Genomic DNA, 25,144 nt, shown 5'->3' with positions numbered 1-25,144 from the left:
CCCCAGCCCTTAGCCTTGGGGTACTCCAGCTGACACTGTATGAGTTTGGGGACCCTCACTCTTATTGTATACCAGTGTTCTTCTTGCTGTATTGAAGGCATTCTTTACGTCCAGGGTCGCAATAATGCAGTATTGCTTCGTGCCGTACCTCCATCTGGTGCGTTGGATGGCGGAAATTGTCAGGCCAATAACTTTTTCTAGGGCATCCGTTGTTGGCCGGGCCTTCCGGAGTCCAAATTGATTTGGTGATAGACCTCCGGCGCTAGTAATAGCAGTCTCCAGTCTAGAGCCGATCAATTTCTCAACTACCTTTCCTATGGTGTCTAAGAGGCAGATCGGTCTATATGAAGATGGCTCGTCTGGTGGTTTGCAGGGAACGTCTCTTGTATTAAGCATTCGTTGAATAATTCGACGAACGTACTAGGGTGCAAGGCGGGGGCTAGCTTTAGCGCACAATTTGGGATCCCGTCCGGCCCTGGAGCTGTGTTGGTTCTAAGACCTCTGAGAGCTACTAAGATTTCTTCGTCTGTAACTGAGTGAGTGCTCGTTGAGCCCTGATTAGCATACTCGGACTCCGGGGCATGATTGGAGCTTAATCTTTCTGACAAGAGCGTTTCCACAATCGATTTAAGCTCCAGACGATCCGTCGGCTGCACATGTTTACCTGCGTATAGCCTTTTACCTACTGTCTTATATGCCAAGGTTACCCAAGGTTACCCTATTTATGCATTCCACCAATACCTAGGCTCTTGTTGTCGCGTGAACTGCTTGCGGCGTAACATGCTGCTATTGCAGGCACTCTGTATTTGGGCCACTATTTGGCATGCTCTGGCCTCAGCATTACCAATTGTGCCCAGAGACTGAATGGCCTCTGAAAAAGCCGCGGGATCAAAAGTATTCAGCCGATACGATTCCCCCCACAAGGTTGACGCCCTGGCAGGTGGCTCACCTATTGTGAACAGAAGAGCCGTATGATCGCTGCCCGTATAGCTATCGCAGTGGCTCCATGTTGCTTCCCGATCGAGGGATGAAGTGACAAAAGTATGTCAATTACAGATCCGTATCCAGCCCGACTGAAGGTGAACTCGTGGCCAGTGTTGAACAGTGCAACATCTAATGTCGCGAAAATCTCCAGTAAGATACGGCATTTGTTGTGTGGCTACCCCATTCTAACGCCCATGAGTTAAAATCTCCTGCTATAATGCCCTTCCGACCCCTAGCATCCTCGGCAGGCTCGTCAAGCGCCGTTGTGAAATCACTGAGCTGCATGCTGCTGCCCGGTAGCAGCTGTAAAGCCATAGGCTACCGTATTGGTCACGTACGAACCCATTAAATGACTTAACATTCGAAAGAACATTCGTTGTGTTGCCACATATCCACAACACCGCTTTGCCTTTACCATCTGTTGCCCATGTCCTAGGGCAGCTGGTTCTGCAGTGGTGAGGCTCACTGAGAAATGCTATGTTTAGACATTTTTCCCTTACGGTCTGCTCGAGAAGATCTTGGGCAGCAACACAAAGATTTAAGTTAAGCTGAAGGAACCTTAACAATCAGAAGGAGGCGTGGCAGACCCCACAAAGTATATATATTCTTGATCAGGGCGACGAGCTGAGTCGATTTGGCCCTGTCCGTCCGTCCGTCCGTATGTATGGACGCGTCGATCTCAGAAGATATAAGAGCTAGAGACTTGAAATTTGTTTCCTAGGTCCGTGTACATTACGCGCATATCAAGTTTTTCTTTTTATATCGATAACTACTCCCAATATTCTATTATCGATCAAAAACCTTATCGAAAGCTAGGTATTTAATTATATCTCCTACACCTTCAGAGCTAGAGCTTGCAAATTTTAAATGTAGACTTATATGTATTTTATATAGTTTCGGTTTTTTTTGTAATTTACCCTCCACCCCTATATCCACCCCCTCACCCTCACCTTTGTAAAAGACGTATTTCAAGTACTAGAGACGTGTGCCTTGGAATGTACATATATTTTAATAATATGATTACGCCCTGAAAGCTTCATTAAGATTGTACGTCTATAAATTAAATTATTCAACAAATAAATTCTTATAATGTTACTCACACTACAGCGCAGCCTAAGCGCAATCGCTGCTTATTGCGCAGTTAGCAGAGCGCGTTCTACTAAGTGCGTGTGTATGTATGTGTGTCGAAAAGAAGCGCAGACTGAATAGAATATCAGATTAGAGGATTCAGGGTATATCCTAGTCTAGCTGTCTCGACTAGAGTCTTACTTGTTTTTTTTTTAATACCCTGAACCCATTGAAAATGGGAAATCAGGGTATAATGGTTTTGTTGAAATGTATGTAACAGGCAGAAGGAGGCGTGGCAGACCCCACAAAGTATATATATTCTTGATCAGGGCGACGAGCTGAGTTGATTTGGCCCTGTCCGTCTATCTGCCCGTCCGTCTGTCCGTATGGTTGAACGCGTCGATTTCCGAAGATATAAGAGTTAGAGACCTCAATTTTTTGCAGCAGTGAATCTATTTGAGTTTTGCCAGCGCACATTTTAGAAGTGAGGTGGCGTAGTGTGTTAGCTGCGTGACGCTTGATTGAGAAGTCGGGGTTCGAATCCCGAACGGTGCAACTAATATTCATTTTTTTAATTGTTTCAAAATATTTTTATATTTTCATAAATAAGTTTTATTTAATTAATATTGTTAAATACACCGAAATTGAAATTTTAACCATACTAAATGTGCGATTTAAAAAGTTTGGTTATTCTAGCAGACTCTTAGAATCACATCAGCAGTTGGTTTGGTTTAGTTTTGCTAGATGGCGCTGCAGCAGTGAATCTACTTGAGTTTTGCCAGCGCACATTTTAAAAGTGAGGTGCCGTAGTTGTTTAGCTGCGTGACGCTTGATTGAGAAGTCGCGGGTCGAATCCCGATTTGATTGATTTGGCCCTGTCCGTCTGTCTGTCTGTCCGTATGTCCGTATGTTTGAACGCGTCGATTTCCGAAGATATAAGAGCTAGAGACTTCAAATTTTTTGTAAAATGTTCGTAATTACAGCACGGATATCGAGTTTATCATTAAAAATCGATAACTCACCCCGATCTTTTTTATCGATAAAAAACCTTATTGAAAACCAGTTATAAAATTATATCTTCTACACCTTTATTGCTAGAGTCTCCAAATTTTTTATATATGCTTATATGCAATTTATACAATTTCGGTTTTTGTTAAAATTAACCCCCCCACCTCTAAATTCACCCCCTCACCCTCACTTTTGTAAAAAGCGTATTTCAAATACTAGAGACTTGTGCTTTGGCAATTACATGCATATCCATGTTATAATCATAATCTGAAAGTTTCTTGAAGATCGTACGTCCACAAAAAAGTTTTTAAACAATTAAATTCTCATAGTAAGCGCACACTGCAGCCCATGCGTGTTTATGCGTGAGTGCTTGTGTGTGTATGTGTTTGTGTATGTGTGTGTATGTGTTTGTGTATGTGTGTGTGTATGTGAGTGTGTGTATGCGTGTGTGTCTGTATGCGTGTGTGTATGTATGCCTGTGTGTGCGTACGTGTGTGTGTGTGTGTGTGCGTGTTTCTGGTGTAAGCTGAAAGACGCGAAAAATTATTGAAATAGCTAACACTCCAAGGGTTCAGGGGATCTCGTAGTCGAGCAGTCTCGACTAGAGCTTTCTTACTTGTTATTAGTTGAGTTCAGGGTAGTATCTAGTCGAGCAGTCTCGACTAGAATTTACTTACTTGTTTTATATTCGTTTACTGACCACCTTATTATATTACAAGTTGCAATTTGTGTGGTGGCTAGGATAGCGCGTGATGCTTGCGGGACGGTCGTAAAGTCTTGCTTCGCAAGTACTATGCGCTACCTTAGCCTGGGACAGCTCGTCTTCTTATTCACTCGACTTTGCGGAGTTCCATCATCACTGTGGCCGCGAAGGTGCTTGTTAGTTCCCAAGCTTCCTCCGATTCCAGAATGGCGTTGACTATGTTGTCCGCTCTGTTGGAGTGGCCCAGTGCCTCTTCTAGACGACGCCTCTCCTCCAGGAACCGTCCACATACGAAAAGGATGTGGTTGGCGTCTTCCACATCAGTTTCCTCGTGACCAAAGTGCTTCAAATAGCTCCGAAAGCATCCATGGCCCGAGAGGATCTGCGAAAGGTAGAAGTTAATCTCGCCGTATTTGCGGTCAACCCATGGTTCGAGCTCCGGGATGAGCTTGTGTGGTTACCACCCTTTAGCTGAGCTATTTTACTTTCTTTGCCATCGTAGAATGCTGTTTGTACAGGCGCGTGCGAATTCCGCTCCAAGGCTTCGGCGACCAGGTACTCCAGTGTCACCATGCCTGCTATGACAAGCGCCGTATCATTGGAGATAGTCCAGAAAGCGCAGCTGACTCTGTAGATCGCGCAAATGTCCCGGCTGTAGCTCGGCGTTGCCATCGCTCTTGACTATATTGGCGCAGCATAGAGGATGACAGACCTAATGACGTTCATTAGAAGAAGACGTCGTTGCTGTTTAGGTCCCCGCGTGTTAAGCATAATTATTGAGAGAGCTCTGCAAGAATCAGCTGCCTTTTTATGCACATATTCTAAGTGCTCGCAGAAAGTTAATCTTGTGTCTAACATGACGCCAAGATACTTAATCGCCCTCTTTGACGCGATGCTGACGCTGCCTATCCTTATATTGGCAGTCTCCACATTTTTTCGACTGCTTACTAGGACGACTTCCGCCTTGTGCGCTGCTAACCCGAGCCCAGTTCCTGTCAACCAGTTTCGTATACGATTGATACTTTCGCTGCACATATCATCTGTATCTTTAAGCTATGGCGACGACGGCCACATCATCAGCAAAGCCAATGGTGTGCGCACCTGCTGGTACTTCGAAGCGCAGTACGCCGTCGTTCCATAGGATAGGCCCCAGCCCTTAGCCTTGGGGTACTCCAGCTGACACTGTATGAGTTTGGGGACCCTCACTCTTATTGTATACCAGTGTTCTTCTTGCTGTATTGAAGGCATTCTTTACTTCCAGGGTCGCAATAATGCAGTATTGCTTCGTGCCGTACCTCCATCTGGTGCCTTGGATGGCGGAAATTGCCAGGCCAATAACTTTTTCTAGAGCATCCGTTGTTGACCGGGCCTTCCGGAGTCCAAATTGATTTGGTGATAGACCTCCGGCGCTAGCAATAGCAGTCTACAGTCTAGAGCCGATCAATTTCTCAACCACCTTTCCTATGGTGTCTAAGAGGCAGATCGGTCTATATGAAGATGGCTCGTCTGGTGGTTTGCAGGGAACGTCTCTTGTATTAAGCATTCGCTAAATAATTCGACGAACGTACTAGGGTGCAAGGCGAGGGCTAGCTTTAGCGCACAATTTGGGATCCCGTCCGGCCCTGGAGCTGTGTTGGTTCTAAGACCTCTGAGAGCTACTAAGATTTCTTCGTCTGTAACTGAGTGAGTGCTCGTTGAGCCCTGATTTGCAGACTCGGACTCCGGGGCATGATTGGAGCTTAATCTTTCTGAAAAGAGCGTTTCAACAATCGATTTAAGCTCCAGACGATCCGTCGGCTGCACATGTTTACCTGCGTATAGCCTTTTACCTACTGTCTTATATGCCAAGGTTACCCAAGGGTCATATTCAGCTGAGTCGCACAACTCTAGAAAGCATTCTCTTTTGCTTGCCCGAATAGCCTTCTTCAACTGTCTTCTGGCTGCCTGATAAGCTAATTGTTTTTCGAAAAACGTAGGCCTACCCTGAGCCCGTTGTTTCTGCCTGGATGCATTTGCGTCGAATGTCACCTATTTGTGCATTCCACCAATACCTAGGCTCTTGTTGTCGCGTGAACTGCTTGCGGCGTAACGTGCTGCTATTGCAGGCACTCTGTATTTGGGCCACTATTTGGCATGCTCTGGCCTCAGCATTACCAATTGTGCCCAGAGACTGAATGGCCTCTGAAAAAGCCGCGGGATCAAAAGTATTCAGCCGATACGATTCCCCCCACAAGGTTGACGCCCTGGCAGGTGGCTCACCTATTGTGAACAGAAGAGCCGTATGATCGCTGCCCGTATAGCTATCGCAGTGGCTCCATGTTGCTTCCCGATCGAGGGATGAAGTGACAAAAGTATGTCAATTACAGATCCGTATCCAGCCCGACTGAAGGTGAACTCGTGGCCAGTGTTGAACAGTGCAACATCTAGTGTCGCGAAAATCTCCAGTAAGATACGGCATTTGTTGTGTGGCTACCCCATTCTAACGCCCATGAGTTAAAATCTCCTGCTATAATGCCCTTCCGACCCCTAGCATCCTCGGCAGGCTCGTCAAGCGCCGTTGTGAAATCACTGAGCTGCATTCTGCTGCCCGGTAGCAGCTGTAAAGCCATGGCCACGTACGAACCCATTAAATGACTTAACATTCGAAAGAACATTCGTTGTGTTGCCACATATCCACAACACCGCTTTGCCTTTACCATCTGTTGCCCATGTCCTAGGGTAGCTGGTTCTGCAGTGGTGAGGCTCACTGAGAAATGCTACGTTTATACATTTTTCCCTTATGGTCTGCTCTAGAAGATCTTGGGCAGCAACACAAAGATTTAAGATAAGCTGAAGGAACCTTAACAATCAGAAGGAGGCGTGGCAGACCCCACAAAGTATATATATTCTTGATCAGGGCGACGAGCTGAGTCGATTTGGCCCTGTCCGTCCGTCCGTCCGTATGTATGGACGCGTCGATCTCAGAAGATATAAGAGCTAGAGACTTGAAATTTGTTTCCTAGGTCCGTGTACATTACGCGCATATCAAGTTTTTCTTTTTATATCGATAACTACTCCCAATATTCTATTATCGATCAAAAACCTTATCGAAAGCTAGGTATTTAATTATATCTCCTACACCTTCAGAGCTAGAGCTTGCAAATTTTAAATGTAGACTTATATGTATTTTATATAGTTTCGGTTTTTTTTGTAATTTACCCTCCACCCCTATATCCACCCCCTCACCCTCACCTTTGTAAAAGACGTATTTCAAGTACTAGAGACGTGTGCCTTGGAATGTACATATATTTTAATAATATGATTACGCCCTGAAAGCTTCATTAAGATTGTACGTCTATAAATTAAATTATTCATCAAATAAATTCTTATAATGTTACTCACACTACAGCGCAGCCTAAGCGCAATCGCTGCTTATTGCGCAGTTAGCAGAGCGCGTTCTACTAAGTGCGTGTGTATGTATGTGTGTCGAAAAGAAGCGCAGACTGAATAGAATATCAGATTAGAGGATTCAGGGTATATCCTAGTCTAGCTGTCTCGACTAGAGTCTTACTTGTTTTTTTTTTTAATACCCTGAACCCATTGAAAATGGGAAATCAGGGTATAATGGTTTTGTTGAAATGTATGTAACAGGCAGAAGGAGGCGTGGCAGACCCCACAAAGTATATATATTCTTGATCAGGGCGACGAGCTGAGTTGATTTGGCCCTGTCCGTCTATCTGCCCGTCCGTCTGTCCGTATGGTTGAACGCGTCGATTTCCGAAGATATAAGAGTTAGAGACCTCAATTTTTTGCAGCAGTGAATCTATTTGAGTTTTGCCAGCGCACATTTTAGAAGTGAGGTGACGTAGTGGGTTAGCTGCGTGACGCTTGATTGAGAAGTCGGGGTTCGAATCCCGAACGGTGCAACTAATATTCATTTTTTTAATTGTTTCAAAATATTTTTATATATTCATAAATAAGTTTTATTTAATTAATATTTTTAAATACACCGAAATTGAAATTTTAACCATACTAAATGTGCGATTTAAAAAGTTTGGTTATTCTAGCAGACTCTTAGAATCACATCAGCAGTTGGTTTGGTTTAGTTTTGCTAGATGGCGCTGCAGCAGTGAATCTACTTGAGTTTTGCCAGCGCACATTTTAAAAGTGAGGTGCCGTAGTTGTTTAGCTGCGTGACGCTTGATTGAGAAGTCGCGGGTCGAATCCCGATTTGATTGATTTGGCCCTGTCTGTCTGTCTGTCCGTATGTCCGTATGTTTGAACGCGTCGATTTCCGAAGATATAAGAGCTAGAGACTTCAAATTTTTTGTAAAATGTTCGTAATTACAGCGTGGATATCGAGTTTATCATTAAAAATCGATAACTCACCCCGATCTTTTTTATCGATAAAAAACCTTATCGAAAACCAGTTATAAAATTATATCTTCTACACCTTTATTGCTAGAGTCTCCAAATTTTTTATATATGCTTAGATGCAATTTATACAATTTCGGGTTTTGTTAAAATTAACCCCCCCACCTCTAAATTCACCCCCTCACCCTCACTTTTGTAAAAAGCGTATTTCAAATACTAGAGACTTGTGCTTTGGCAATTACATGCATATCCATGTTATAATCATAATCTGAAAGTTTCTTGAAGATCGTACGTCCACAAAAAAGTTTTTAAACAATTAAATTCTCATAGTAAGCGCACACTGCAGCCCATGCGTGTTTATGCGTGAGTGCTTGTGTGTGTATGTGTTTGTGTATGTGTGTGTGTATGTGAGTGTGTGTATGCGTGTGTGTCTGTATGCGTGTGTGTATGTATGCCTGTGTGTGCGTTTGTGTGTGTGTGTGTGTGTGCGTGTTTCTGGTGTAAGCTGAAAGACGCGAAAAATTATTGAAATAGCTAACACTCCAAGGGTTCAGGGGATCTCGTAGTCGAGCAGTCTCGACTAGAGCTTTCTTACTTGTTATTAGTTGAGTTCAGGGTAGTATCTAGTCGAGCAGTCTCGACTAGAATTTACTTACTTGTTTTATATTCGTTTACTGACCACCTTATTATATTACAAGTTGCAATTTGTGTGGTGGCTAGGATAGCGCGTGATGCTTGCGGGACGGTCGTAAAGTCTTGCTTCGCAAGTACTATGCGCTACCTTAGCCTGGGACAGCTCGTCTTCTTATTCACTCGACTTTGCGGAGTTCCATCATCACTGTGGCCGCGAAGGTGCTTGTTAGTTCCCAAGCTTCCTCCGATTCCAGAATGGCGTTGACTATGTTGTCCGCTCTGTTGGAGTGGCCCAGTGCCTCTTCTAGACGACGCCTCTCCTCCAGGAACCGTCCACATACGAAAAGGATGTGGTTGGCGTCTTCCACATCAGTTTCCTCGTGACCAAAGTGCTTCAAATAGCTCCGAAAGCATCCATGGCCCGAGAGGATCTGCGAAAGGTAGAAGTTAATCTCGCCGTATTTGCGGTTAACCCATGGTTCGAGCTCCGGGATGAGCTTGTGTGGGACCACCCTTTAGCTGAGCTATTTTACTTTCTTTGCCATCGTAGAATGCTGTTTGTACAGGCGCGTGCGAATTCCGCTCCAAGGCTTCGGCGACCAGGTACTCCAGTGTCACCATGCCTGCTATGACAAGCGCCGTATCATTGGAGATAGTCCAGAAAGCGCAGCTGACTGTGTAGATCGCGCAAATGTCCCGGCTGTAGCTCGGCGTTGCCATCGCTCTTGACTATATTGGTTACTTTCGCTGCACATATCATCTGTATCTTTAAGCTATGGCGACGACGGCCACATCATCAGCAAAGCCAATGGTGTGCGCACCTGCTGGTACTTCGAAGCGCAGTACGCCGTCGTTCCATAGGATAGGCCCCAGCCCTTAGCCTTGGGGTACTCCAGCTGACACTGTATGAGTTTGGGGACCCTCACTCTTATTGTATACCAGTGTTCTTCTTGCTGTATTGAAGGCATTCTTTACTTTCAGGGTCGCAATAATGCAGTATTGCTTCGTGCCGTACCTCCATCTGGTGCCTTGGATGGCGGAAATTGCCAGGCCAATAACTTTTTCTAGAGCATCCGTTGTTGACCGGGCCTTCCGGAGTCCAAATTGATTTGGTGATAGACCTCCGGCGCTAGCAATAGCAGTCTACAGTCTAGAGCCGATCAATTTCTCAACCACCTTTCCTATGGTGTCTAAGAGGCAGATCGGTCTATATGAAGATGGCTCGTCTGGTGGTTTGCAGGGAACGTCTCTTGTATTAAGCATTCGCTAAATAATTCGACGAACGTACTAGGGTGCAAGGCGAGGGCTAGCTTTAGCGCACAATTTGGGATCCCGTCCGGCCCTGGAGCTGTGTTGGTTCTAAGACCTCTGAGAGCTACTAAGATTTCTTCGTCTGTAACTGAGTGAGTGCTCGTTGAGCCCTGATTTGCAGACTCGGACTCCGGGGCATGATTGGAGCTTAATCTTTCTGAAAAGAGCGTTTCAACAATCGATTTAAGCTCCAGACGATCCGTCGGCTGCACATGTTTACCTGCGTATAGCCTTTTACCTACTGTCTTATATGCCAAGGTTACCCAAGGGTCATATTCAGCTGAGTCGCACAACTCTAGAAAGCATTCTCTTTTGCTTGCCCGAATAGCCTTCTTCAACTGTCTTCTGGCTGCCTGATAAGCTAATTGTTTTTCGAAAAACGTAGGCCTACCCTGAGCCCGTTGTTTCTGCCTGGATGCATTTGCGTCGAATGTCACCTATTTGTGCATTCCACCAATACCTAGGCTCTTGTTGTCGCGTGAACTGCTTGCGGCGTAACATGCTGCTATTGCAGGCACTCTGTATTTGGGCCACTATTTGGCATGCTCTGGCCTCAGCATTACCAATTGTGCCCAGAGACTGAATGGCCTCTGAAAAAGCCGCGGGATCAAAAGTATTCAGCCGATACGATTCCCCCCACAAGGTTGACGCCCTGGCAGGTGGCTCACCTATTGTGAACAGAAGAGCCGTATGATCGCTGCCCGTATAGCTATCGCAGTGGCTCCATGTTGCTTCCCGATCGAGGGATGAAGTGACAAAAGTATGTCAATTACAGATCCTTATCCAGCCCGACTGAAGGTGAACTCGTGGCCAGTGTTGAACAGTGCAACATCTAGTGTCGCGAAAATCTCCAGTAAGATACGGCATTTGTTGTGTGGCTACCCCATTCTAACGCCCATGAATTAAAATCTCCTGCTATAATGCCCTTCCGACCCCTAGCATCCTCGGCAGGCTCGTCAAGCGCCGTTGTGAAATCACTGAGCTGCATTCTGCTGCCCGGTAGCAGCTGTAAAGCCATGGCCACGTACGAACCCATTAAATGACTTAACATTCGAAAGAACATCCGTTGTGTTGCCACATATCCACAACACCGCTTTGCCTTTAGCATCTGTTGCCCATGTCCTAGGGCAGCTGGTTCTGCAGTGGTGAGGCTCACTGATAAATGCTACGTCTATACATTTTTCCCTTATGGTCTGCTCTAGAAGATCTTGGGCAGCAACACAAAGATTTAAGTTAAGCTGAAGGAACCTTAACATTTCAATTTACGAGCAGCCTCGCGGTAGGATGGGCACTAGAAGCTGCCTGCTGAGTGGTCCGTCTGCTTTTCACCTTTCCGAATGCAGAGGCTACATTTTGGTGGCTTAGTGCATGCTTTTGCACTGTGACCCATCTCTCCACACCCGAAACAGGCGCCCTTTAGGTCAGAGTCGCTGCCGCAGTTTGCTGCCATATGATCGTAATCGAGGCACTTGAAACAGCGTTTAGGCTGATCCACGGCCTAATTACGGCATACAACCCATCCAATTCTGATTTTGGACAGCTCGAGCAGAGTTTTGGCTTTCCCAATTGGAAGAGCAACTGTAGCTCTTTGCTGTCCACCAAAAGCCGGTCGAGGCGACTTGATAGCCTCAATGGGGAGTGAGCTATCCTTCAACTCCACCCTAATTGACTCCAAGATCTCGTCTTTGCTCGCTAACTCATCTAGGTCACGAATCTCAATTTGAGCCGATTCGGTAAGTGTTTTAACTACCGCTCGGTCACCCAAGGCCTTGCCTACAGCTTCGTGAAGGGCCTCAGCGCTATGCTTCGGCTTTCTGCTCATTTCTAACAAAAGGTCCCCCTTAGCTGTCTTCCTAATGCCTTGAACGTCGCCGCTCAGATGTTTTAGATTTGGGTCGGTCTTGACTACACGAACTATGTCCGCAGAGCTGCAACCACCCACGCCTGAAATCGCGATTGCGTCACTTCTGGGTCGTTTTCGCATGGGCTTGCGTCCTTTAACGACTGTCCAGCTTTTTGGGTTTGTCTGACGACCGGCCTGATTTGAATTTTCAGCTGTAGCCCGTAGAGCCATTGGTTCTTTTGGGTTCGTTGAAAATTTATTGGGCCTCGGCTTTTTTGAGGGTGTTTTCCTCTGATCGGTGGCAACTTCCCTCGACCGCTTGGGAGTATTGCTACCTGAGATCGCGCTAGTGCTCGCTTTTTCCACTACTTTCTTAAGCGGCATGGTCTGCACCTCGCCGCTTTTAGCCGGTCGGTTGCAGAGCTTTTCGGCCGTCTTATGGAGATTGACCAGCCTAGCCAGCTCCTCTCTAATTAGGGCATTAATATGCCGCTGAGCCCCAAATAAGGTAGTCACGCTCTCTAGCGTAACTCTAGCGTAGTGAGTTGTGCGTAGTGAGTTGGGTGCCTGGCACTCAGCCACTGGGGACTGATTAAAGGTCGACGGCTGCGGCAGCGCCCTCTGTTGTTGCTGCGGTGATCGCTGCAACGAGGAACGACGAGCGAAAGCTTGCAGCTCGTCCTCCGTCCTGGCATTCAATTTTTGCTCCGACTACAACGACGTGAAGCCTGTAGTGGGCAATGTCTACTAATATAATTTGAGTTTACAGACCGCAGTATCTTAAACTCAGCTTAACTACAGAGAGAGCCCGAAATTATGCACTACTTTTAATAACTGCGACTTCACTCCAGAAATTAGGTTGCTGTCTTTGCTAAGACTTAGCAGCTAAATGATTGTCCGCTGCAATTTCCAGCACTACTAACAGCTGTTAGAGTGAATGCACTTGATTTTTATACCCTGAACCCATTGAAAATGGGAAATCAGGGTATAATGGTTTTGTTGAAATGTATGTAACAGGCAGAAGGAGGCGTGGCAGACCCCACAAAGTATATATATTCTTGATCAGGGCGACGAGCTGAGTCGATTTGGCCCTGTCCGTCTGTCCGTCTGTCCGTCCGTCCGTCTGTCCGTCTGTCCGTCTGTCCGTCTGTCCGTATGTTTGAACGCGTCGATTTCCGAAGATATAAGAGCTAGGGACTTGAATTTTTTTTTTTTAAATGACCATTTATACAGCGCGGACGTCGAGTTTGCTTTTAAAATTCGATAAATCATCCCGTTATGTTTTTATCGAGTAAAAACATTCAAGTTCAAATCAGATGCCACTATAGCTAATTGTGAATGATTTTTCTTTTTTTTTTAAATTTCTCAAATATTCAATATAATATGTAGATCATATGCTGAAAGTTTCATTAAATTCCGTTCAGTCAAAAATTAATAAAAAAAAATCAAAAAAACATTCGTTGAATCACATCAGCTGTTAGTTTCGTTTAGTTTTGGTAGATGGCGCAGCAGCAGTGAATCTATTTGAGTTTTGCCAGCGCCACTAGCAGGAGTGAGGTGGCCTAGTGTGTTAGCTGGATGACGCTCGATCGGGAATTCGCGGTTCGGATCCCGATCGATGCAACTGATGTTAGTTTTTTTTTTTTCATTGTTTCAAAATATTTTTATATTTTCATAAATGAGTTTTCTATTTAATTTATATTTTTAAATACACCGAAATTGAAATTATAACTATACTTTATGTGCGTTTTTAATAATTTGGTTATTCTAGCAGATTCTTAGAATCACATCAGCAGCTAGTTTCGTTTAGTTTTGGTAGATGGCGCTGCAGCAGTGAATCTATTTGAGTTTTGCCAGCGCCACTAGCAGGAGTGAGGTGGCCCAGTGTGTTAGCTGGATGACGCTCGATCGGGAATTCGCGGTTCGAATCCCGATCGATGCAACTGATGTTAATTTTTTTTAATTGTTTCAAAATATTTTTATATTTTATTAAATGAGTTTGGTATTTGATTTATATTTTTAAATACATCGAAATTGAAATTTCAGCCATACTAAATGAGCATTTTTATATGTTGGGTTCAGGGTAGTATCTAGTCGAGCACTCTCGACTAGAATGTTCTTACTTGTTATTATTAGTGCAAGTGTGACGCCTAAAGTGTCAAATCTTTTCGCGCTTCAAAAAGAAGAGGAGAGAGGAAAGCCCTGCCGGTACATTTCACCCACATCATACACGTTTTCTTTAGATATTTCCACATTCACAGGGAAGAACTCGGAACAAGCTACAGCCAACGATGGATCACATAACATCGACCGCACTCCACGAAAACGCAACTCGAACTCTCTTTATATGGGTGTGTGTGTGAATTCGTGTGTGTGTGTGGGTGTGTGTGTGTGTGTATGCGTGTGTGTGTGTGTGCCAGTGTTGCCATTTTAGCCTATTTAAAGCTAGATCTAGCCTATTTCAAAATGAAATAGCCTGGAAAAATGTCAAAATGCCTATAAATTTAGCCTTTTTATTATTATATTTTGGTTTTGTTATTTTTATCATTTTATATTATTTGATTATCTATAGAAGCAAAGCGAACCAAACTAAACTTTTTTGTAGACCTTTTTGTTTAATATGGTATTTACCATTATATACCATGGTAAATACCATAAATTAATTCTGAAATACCATACCATTCGTATTAATATATGGTATATTTTTGTTGAAAAGTTTTGGTCACATTTTGATTCGTTGATCGCGCTCAAAATTGTGAAATTCCTAATTAGCAATAATGCCAAAGATATAAATATATAAACAGAATTTTCGGGACGCCTGGGCCAAATGGGACGAGTTTAAGAAGTGGCTGGTAAAAGTACCTGCCGACCAAACAAAGGCGTACTGCAGCTTTTGCAAGTGCACAGTTAGCGCCAAACTGTACGATATTCGGCAACATGCGGCAACAAAAAAGCACTTGTCCGCAATTGGAGGCATTGCCCAAAAAAATAAAATAGATTTAAAAAAAAAACACACAAAAACTGAGGAGCAGGAGGCGGCGTTATGCCTATATATTGCCGAGCACTCTGCCATTGCTCCAATAGACAATTTGTCCACTATGTGTGTGCAACAATTTAACGACTGTAAAGCCGCAGTCAACATAAAGTTAAAGAGAACAAAATGCACACAAATCATTAACAATGTTCTAGCGCTTCACTTTCGTGAAGATCTTATCGCGGACATCGGTTCATCCAAATTTAGCCTAATGTTGGATGAATCCACGGATATAAGTGTAACAAAATTACTTGGTAAATATACTTGCTTGATGCTTGATGTATATAAAAAATATACCTTATATTTATACAGATATGGATTGCGGCGGCATGGCATATGTTGCCATAATTACGAATTGCCTGAAAAATATATTTATCTTATAAGTTCCAGCGATAAATACGCAAGTCCTTCAGACTGTGAACTAGATAATATAATTACAAAATTAAACATTTAAAATTTATGTTTTGTTTAATTTTTTGCCTTTTTTTAAGCCAGTTTTTTCAAATTTTTAGCCTATTCTAGCTTATATTTTTGAGAAATTTGGCCTATTTTTTCGTTCGAAATCTGGCATCACTGGTGTGTGCGTGTTTCTTGTGTAAGCAGAAAGACGCGAAAAATGATTAAAATAGCTATTTCTCGAAGGGTTTAGGGGATCTCATAGTCGAGCAGTCTCGACTTATATATGCATTTCGGTTGTTGTTAAAATTTACACCCCACCCCAATGTCCACCCCCTCACCAACATATGTATTTGTAAAAGACGTATTTCAAATACTAGAGACCTGTACTTTGGCAAATATAAGCATGTCCATGTTATAATAATAATCTGAAAGATTCATGAAGAAAGTACATCCATAAGATAAGTTATTAAGCAATTAAATTTCCATAGTAAGCCCACACACACAATTTTCGGTAATCAAAACACAAACTTTGGTTGTCGTTCCTTTTGACATACCATTGGGTAGATACATATCATCAAAAGATCGCAATTCGTTACGCCGCTCAAATGTTGATACACTGCCGATTCTAAGTACTTCACTTCACTTATATTTTGTTTGCCATGCTTCCTGTGGGCGGACATATATCCGACAAAGCTTTTTGGTCTTGGGTGATCAGCCCGAGTATATATACAAAATTTGAGGTCTCTGGCATCAATAGTGTCTAAAATATAGCAGAATTAAAACATCACTATATCTTCAGGTCTGATTTGCCACGCCCCTAAAAAGCGTAGACATATAATCTTTAGACATTATAGAATCAACAAACATGATTTCTGGTATATTGGAAAATGCATTTTCCGATTTGCCACGCCACTAGTGGGCGGATCGAGATAATTTTAACACTTTATAAATCGGAGATATACACGAGTATGTGCTTCAAATTTTAAGTCTCTAGCTTCAATAGCGCCGAAATAGACTGCGTTCATACGGAGAGACGGACAGACGGACGGACATTGCACAAAACCAAAATACTTATTCACTTTCGTGAATGAGTATAAATACTAATTCGCTTTCGTGAATGAGAATAATAATTCACTTTCGTGAATGAATATACAAATTGAGATCTCTAGTTCAAACATACGGACAGACGGACGGACGGACGGACAGGCGCACAGGCGCACAGACAGACAGACGGACAGGGCCAAATCAACTCAACTCGTCGCCCTGATCAAGAATATATACTTTGTGGGGTCTGCCACGCCTCCTTTTGCCTGTTACATACATTTCAACAAACCCATTATACCCTGATTTCCCGTTGAAAATGGGTTCAGGGTATATAAAGTATACAAAATATTTAAATAACATAAAATTTTATATTATATGTACTATATCGAATTTATGTAAATATTTACTTTCAGTTATCGTACCATGGGCTACGACTTTGACTCAGCTATAAAAGAGCCCAAAAAAAGTATAGGAAAAGAATTACAAAACTATTCTTCTCGCAAAAATTCAAAATTGGACAACTATCAACAAATTTTTAAAAAGGAAACAGCAAGAGCGACCGGTAATCATTTGAAGGCGTCAGTAAAAGTGCTTTTAGCGGAACAAAAACATCAATCGTTTTTCCAAGTAGTGCATGACAACCAAGTCACGTTGGCAGGAAGCAAATCATTTTTTACAATCAATATTCGGACGCAGCCAAGCTCTTTGCATATAAATTGCTCCAATTGCTATAGCCGCAACCCAAAAATTAAAAAAAATGACCAGGAGAGTTATCGATGGTGTCGCTGGAATCAGAATTATATGTCCTGGGGACGTAGCAGCATTAATGGAAAATGTAATGATTTTGCTAGAGAATCTTCACTGGCTGGAATACCCACGTGCCATATTCAAACTAACATAACAAATGCTACAGGTATAGACAAGCATAATTTTCGGCACCAAGAGAATATATACAATGTGTATATGGAGAGATCATTTGCCTATCTAACGTTATGCATAAGCAATATCGCCAGATCTGTTGTCCCCGTAACTATGCCGGCTGCAATTCTTTCGAGTCTGAGCACCACTTTAGCAGCTGGATATCAGTATATGGCACAGCATTACAAGCAATATAGCCAATCTTTTAGCTTTTATGCGGCTTCCAGTGTTATATTGATGCTGTGCTATCTGACGACCCCATCCACGGCTGCTGCTACACAATCGGAAACGGTTGCCATCGATAAGCATCCGATGTAAGTAATTTTCGAAGAAGCCTAGGTAACCATTTATTTCTCATTCATTCAATTTATATTATTCGCCTATCATCTTACTCCAAAATCTATACATGTATGTCTTATAAAATTCTTTCATTCACAGCATCGATTGGTCAAAGTAAGTTTTTCATTTAGGCAATTAGCAACAGGCAAATGACGAAAACATCAAAATAAAAAGCAAAAAACAAAATAAAAACCATTATTTTTTAATTTTATTAATAATCGTTAATTTTTTATAACAGTATATTTTTTGTTATATTATATTTAATGGGGATCACTACATCAGCGACTATATTTATTTCGCTAAGCCTCTAACCATTTTATATAATATATATTTTTTTCGTTGAACCACTAACAATGTTACACAGTTAGAGGTTACATTAATATGTAACCCTAATGGGTGTGTAAAACTATTAACTTTAAGATCTAGGTCTGGTATCTCACGCTAAAATACATAATTACGTCATTCCATTCGCCACATACGCTTTTTATGAATGTAGACAATTCATTCAGCATCCTTATGCCATAATCCTTGAATACAAATAATTTTAATTTAATTTATTATTTGATACTAAAAGCATTTATTTCAATAATAATGTATGCATTTTATATACCCATAAATTTAACTAATACATATTTGTATGTATTAATCAATTTAATTACATTTTTAAGGTGTGCAAATATCCTAACAACACAATTGAAATAATGAATACTACTTAGTTAAAATTAATATTGTATTCTTTATATGCAGATTTGACGAGTCCAGTTCAGATAAAGAGATTTTAGATTTATTACTTGAGAAGAAACGATATGATAAACGATTACTGCCACCTGTGAATGGTAAGAGACTTTTAACATTTTTCAATTAAAAATCAAAATAAATATTCTATATGTATACGGTCGCTATCGCAGAGTGTTCTATTGTAGACTTCTCTATTTCCATTGTGAAAGTGAGAAAAATTAATTTAAGCAATGTGCAATGTAGACACGACGTACCCAGCAAATCAAAAGTCTGCCAAAAGGTAACTGTGCAATATACAAGGTGTCCAAAAGATCAGTGGTGCAAGAGAGATGGCTGATGCGTCGGTCCGGTCGAAGGTCGAGTTTATAGTCAACTATAGTCAATTCTTTGGTCTTTATGAACCAGAACCGAAAATCTTTGTTTTCTTTGAAAAGTTATAAAATTACTTTAAAAACATTATAAACAATTTACAATTTTATTCGCGAGGCTTTAACAATTTTAAATAAATTTTTAAAACCTTAAAATAGCTTTAAACAAACCCTTTTAAATTACTAATGGAAATATCGATAGTATGGATGGTTTCTTCCGTCGCTGCAATATCTATCGAGTGGTGCCACCATCGATGGATTCCCATTGTGATTGTGAGGTGCAGACTATATCGCAAAAGAAGAAACCAAGTGGTGAGCAATATTTCTTTAACGGGAAATAATTCTCTTAAGCCCAAATAGATTAGCGAATCTTCAACAGAGCTAAACGAGTTCGCCGATCATGCAAGGAGCTGGAAAGTCATTATAGCAGGAGATTATAGCACGAGAATACCTTCGAGAAATCTGGAACGAAGCGGCGGTACCATGAGGCCACTCTCACATATTGACGAACTCTTTTAAGTTTGTTTGTTTAAGGTTGAACGCCATCAGTGGTCGCTGGCCCTCTCCATAGCTATCTACAAATGCCCATCCTTCAGATATAAGCTGCTGATGTACCGTGCCTCTCGCAGCTGGTCCAGAATGTGATGCACTCGCTGCTCAGCTGCCGAAAATCCATACATAGCCACCACTTCCCATCCTTCTTGCGGACCATGATAATCGGCGCGCTATGTGCGCTCGATGCAACCTTTGGCTAACAGCTCATCCACCTGCAGCTGCCAGAAATCCCAGCCCAGCACCAGATCGTGGATCACTCCTGGCAGAATAAGACATCTGGATTTGCTGACTCCTCAGGCTAATCCTCATCTCCAGCTGCGCGTCCACCTGAGTGCAGCTGCCATCCGCCAAGCGCATGTACCGCCGAGTGGCATGCACCATGTCCATTCCTCGGAGTCTGATTTCCGTGTCGATCTTTGCTTTTTGCTGAGTGGCGCCAATGGCCACGATCGCCATCAAGAGGCTGGCAACAGGCAGCAGTTAGCACTCCAATGTGCGCGTACTGCCAGCAAAATTGCAGCGCCATATTGCGGCACGCAAAAGCGCTGGGTGGATTTGGGATGTGTGTCCTTGGTACTGTTGCACCTGTCCTTGGCGCAGGATAAGCCAAGCGGACGTCCGTCCGCCGTCTATGGCTATCATGACCAAGCCCCGCTTCGCGCTTGAACGGGCCCTATTCGGCTCTATAGCAGGGCTTTCCTGTCGTTTGAGCCCAAAAAAACTGCAAAGTGGAGTGACTGCTCGACTACGAGATCCCCTGAACCCTTCGAGCAACTGATATTTCAATAATTATTCGCACATGCACACATACAGACATACGCACGCACAAGCACGCATTGGCTCCAGTGTTGGCCTACTATGGGACATTTAATTTAATAATTGTTCTTGAAGGTGGACTATCAGTTGCTCGAAGGGTTCAGGAGATTTCGAAGTCGGGCAGTCTCGACTTGAGCCTTCTCACTTGTTTGTTAAAAGTATGCAACAGGCAGAAGGAGGCGTGGCAGATCCCACAAAGTATATATATTCTTGATCAGGGCGACGAGATTAGTCGATTTGGCCCTGTCCGTCTGTCTGTCCGTCCGTCCGTCTGTATGTATGTATGAACGCGTCGATCTCAGAAGATATAAGAGCTAGAGACTTCAAATTTTTTTTAAATGTCCGTAAGTACAGCGCGCATATCAAGTTTATCATTAAAAATCGATAACTCATCTCGATCTTTTTTTATCGATAAAAAACCTTATCGAAAACCAGTTATAAAATTATATCTTCTACACCTTTATTGCTAGAGTCTCCAAATTTTTAATGTAAGCTTACATGCAATTTATACAATTTCGGTTTTTGTTAAAATTTACCCCCCACCCTTAAATTCTGCCCCTCACCCACCCTTTTGTAATTATTTCAATTGCACCCACGCATAAACAAGCATTGGCTGCGGTCTGTGTGCTTACTATAAGAACTTAATTGCTTAATAACTACTTTTTGGATATATTTCCAAAGCATAAGTCTCTAGTATTTACAAAGGTGATGGTGAGGGGGTGGATATAGGGGTGCGGGTAAATTTTAACAAGAACAAAAATTGTAAAAAATACATATTAGTATGCATTTACAATTTGGAGACTCTATCTTTAAAGATGTATGATACATAGTTTTATAACTGATTTTCGATAAAGTTTTTTATCGATAAAACAGAACGGGATGACTTATCGATTTTTGGTGATAAACTGGATATCCGTGCTGTATATACGGACATTAAAAATTGAAGTCTCTAGCTCTTGTATATTCTGAAATCAACGCGTTCATACGGACAGACGGACGGACGGACAGAGCCAAATCGGTTCGTCGCCCTGATCAAGAATATATATGCTTTGTGGGGTCTGCCATGCCTCCTTCTGACTGTTACATAAATTTCAACAAAAGCATTATACCCTGATATCCTATTTTCCATGGGTCGAGACTGTTCAACTACGAGATCTCCTGAACCCTTCGAGCTACTGATATTTCAATAATTATTTGCATATGCACACATACACAGACATAAGTACGCACGCATAAACACGCATTGGCTGCAGTGTTGGCTTACTATAGGAACTTAATTGCGTAATAACTTTTCTTCTGGATGGACGATCTTCATGAAACTTTCAGATTATTAATATAATATATAATATGCATGTATTTGCCAAAGCACAAGTCCCTAGTATTTGAAATACGCCTTTTACAAATGTGATGAGAGGTGAATTAGAAGTGGGGGTAAATTTTGACAAAAACTGAAATTGTATAAAATGCTTATGAGTATACAAAAAACAAGTAAGAAGGCTCCAGTCGAGACTGCTCGACTAGGAGATACCCTGAACCCTCCAAGCTAATATTCTAATCATTCTGGACTTCTTTTATGCATACACATGCACTTATAAGCTCGCGCTCTGCTGACTGCGCAGTTTGCAGCGGCTGCGCTTGGGCTGCGCTGCAATGTGAAGAATATTATGAGAATTTATTTCTTGAATAATTTCTTTTATAGACATACAATCTTATTGAAACTTTCAGAGCGTAATCATATGGTTAAAATATGTGCACATTCCAAAGCACAAGTAGTTTTTTACAAATTGGTGGCAAAGGGGGCTTGGTATATAAACTCTGTAGATTGCAAAATCTTTGTATCCATTAACTTTATATACAACGCAAATTTGAAGTCTCCAGGTCTAAAGGTGCTCAAATTAGGCTGAAAAACAATGTCGATTTTTCGATTATTCTCGATAAAAAAGTTATTGGACGAGTTATCGAAAAAATAAGATAAACTTGTACTGCCTATGGTATACACGAGTATGCATGCCAAATTTCAGCTCTCTAGCTCTTATATCTTCTGAGATCCTTTTGCTCATACGGACGGACGGACAGGGCTATATCGACTCAGCTCGTCATCCTGATCAAGAATATATATACTTTATGGGGTCTGCAATGATTCCTTCTGCCTTTTACATACTTTTCACAAAACCATTATATAGAGCTCGTCGTCCTGATCAAGAATATATACTTTATGGGATCTGCCACGCCTTCTTCTGCCTGTTACATACATTTAACAAAACCATTATACCCTGATTTCCCATTGAAAATGGGTTCAGGGTATAAAAAGTAAAAGTGGTCAAGGGATTGGATGATCAATAACTGCCTAGAAGCGAGCCCTCTCGACTTGAGTTTTCTTATTTTTGGTGGATTATCTTTACCAAAATTGCAAACCGTGATAATAAATTTAAAAATTCAAAACAAAACAAGAGGACTCTAGTCGAGACTGCTCGACTAGGAGATAACCTGAACCCTCTAAACTGATATTCACTCTGCACTTCATTAGAACGCGCTCTGCTAACTGCGCAGTAAGCAGCGACTGCGCTTGGGCTGGGCTTGGGCTGCGCTGTAGTGTGGGCAACATTATAAGAATTTATTTGTTGAATAATTTAATTTCTAGACGTACAATCTTAATGAAACTTTCAGAACATAATTATAATGTTTTAATGTATGTACATTCCAAAGCACAAGTCTCTAGTACTTGAAATACGCCTTTTACAAAGGTGAGGGTGAGGAGGTGGATATAGGGGTGGGGGGTAAATTACAACAAAAACCGAAATTATACAAAATACATATAAGTCTACATATAAAATTTGCAAGCTCTAGCTCTAAAGGTGTAGGAGATATAATTAAATAACTAGCATTCGATAAGGTTTTTGATCGATAATAAAATATCGGGAGTAGTTGTCGATATTTAAAGAAAAACTTGATATGTGCGTGATATACACGGACCTAGGAAAAAAATTTCAAGTCTCTAGCTCTTATATCTTCTGAAATCGACGCGTTCATACATACGGACGGACAGACAGACGGATAGGGCCAAATCAACTCAGCTCATCGCCCTGATCAAGAATATATATATTTTGTGGGGTCTGCCACGCCTCCTTCTGCCTGTTACATACTTTTAACAAAACCATTGTACCCTTATTTCCCATTGAAAATGGGATTAAGAGGGCTCTAGTCGACAATGCTCGATTAGGAGATACCCTGAACCCTCCAACCTGATATTCTAATCATTCTGCACTTCTTTTATGCATAAATACATACACATGCATCCACACATACGTATAAGCACGCGCTCTGCTAACTGCGAAGCTAGCAGCGACAGCCCTTGGGCTGCCATGCAGTGTGGGCAATATTACGAGAATTTATTTGTTAAATGATTTCTTATGTAGACGGTCAATCATAAGAAACTTTCAGAGTACATTCTAAAACACACAGTCTCTAGTACTTTAAATACGTTTTTTACAGTCTCTAAGTCTAAAAGTTTTCAAATTTGGCTGAAAAAACACAATCAATTTTTCGATTATTCGCGATAAAAAAAGTTATCGGATGAGTTATCGAAAAAATATGATAAACTTGTACTGCGTATTCAGCTCTCAAGCTCTTATAACTTCTGAGATCGACGGACGGACGGGCGGACAGACGGACTTAGCTCATCGCCCTGATCAAGAATCTATAACTGCGATGATTCCTTCTTTTTTTACTTTTTACAAATACATTTTATCCTGATTTTCCATTTTCAATGGTTAAGGGTATAAAAACTAGTTTTCGATACGGTTTTTAATGGATAATAAAACATCGGGAGTAGTTATCAATGTTTGGAGAAAAAATCGATTAGAGTGTGATATACACGAACCTAGGAAAAAACAAGTAAAAAAGCTCTAGTCGAGACTACTCGACTACGAGATCCCCTGAACCCTTGGAGCAATAGATATTTCATAAATTTTTCGCGTCTTTCAGCTTACACAAGAAACACGCACACACACACACACACACACACGCACGCACGCACGCACACACAGGCATACATACACACACATACACACACACACACACACACATACACAAACATTTACATACATATACAAACACAAGCATAAGCACGCATGGGCGGCAGTGAGCGCTTACTATGACAACTTAATTGCTTAATAACTTTTTTTGTGGACGTACGATCTTCATAAAACTTTCAAATTATAATTATAACATGGATATGCATGTAATTGCCAAAGCACAAGTCTCTAGTATTTGAAATACGCTTTTTACAAAAGTGAGGGTGAGGGGGTAAATTTAAGGGTGGGGGGTAAATTTTAACAAAAACCGAAATTGTATAAATTGCATATAAGCATACATTAAAAGTTTGGAGACTCTAGCAATAAAGGTGTAGAAGATATAATTTTATAACTGGTTTTCGATAAGGTTTTTTATCGATAAAAAAAGATCGGGATGAGTTATCGATTTTTAATGATAAACTTGATATGCGCGCTGTAATTACGGACATTTTAAAAAAAATTTGAAGTCTCTAGCTCTTATATCTTCTGAAATCGACGCGTTCATACATACGGACAGACGGACAGACGGACAGACGGACGGACGGACAGACGGACAGACGGACAGACGGACAGACAGACGGACAGGGCCAAATCAACTCAGCTCGTCACCCTGATCAAGAATATATATACTTGTGGGGTCTGCCACGCCTCCTTCTCCCTGTTACATACATTTCAACAAAACCATTATACCCTGATTTCCCATTGAAAATGGGTTCAGGGTATAACAAGTAAGAAAGCTCTAGTCGAGACTACTCGACTACGAGATCCCCTGAACCCTTGGAGTAATAGCTATTTCAATAATTTTTCGCGACTTTCAGCTTACACAAGAAACACGCACACACACACACACACACACGCACGCACGCACACACGGGCATACATACACACACATACATACACACACATACACAAACAATTACATACATATACACACACAAGCATATACACGCATGGGCG

At 41.9% G+C, this 25,144-nt stretch overlaps 1 protein-coding gene across 28 annotated transcripts in view; it reads left to right on the top strand.

Annotated features, from left to right (window-relative positions):
- The window catches only part of pHCl-1 (pH-sensitive chloride channel 1), an 89,156-nt gene that overhangs the window by 7,579 nt on the left and 56,433 nt on the right, over window positions 1–25,144 (top strand). For 20 of the 28 annotated variants that reach the window (XM_089467659.1, XM_089467663.1, XM_089467662.1 and 17 more), the window contains exons 2-4: window positions 16,794–17,612; window positions 17,737–17,751; window positions 18,385–18,473. In XM_089467659.1, the coding sequence (XP_089323785.1) occupies window positions 16,794–17,612; window positions 17,737–17,751; window positions 18,385–18,473 (923 nt within the window). The other 8 variants (XM_089467681.1, XM_089467669.1, XM_089467657.1 and 5 more) reach the window with 3 other exon arrangements.

Source organism: Drosophila arizonae, chromosome 4 (assembly GCF_054131065.1).
Source record: "Drosophila arizonae isolate 15081-1271.41 chromosome 4, UAZ_ARI_1.0, whole genome shotgun sequence".
Classification (NCBI taxonomy): domain Eukaryota; kingdom Metazoa; phylum Arthropoda; class Insecta; order Diptera; family Drosophilidae; genus Drosophila; species Drosophila arizonae.
Note: the sequence above shows the minus strand (reverse complement) of the source record. Positions and strands in the feature narration are given on the sequence as shown.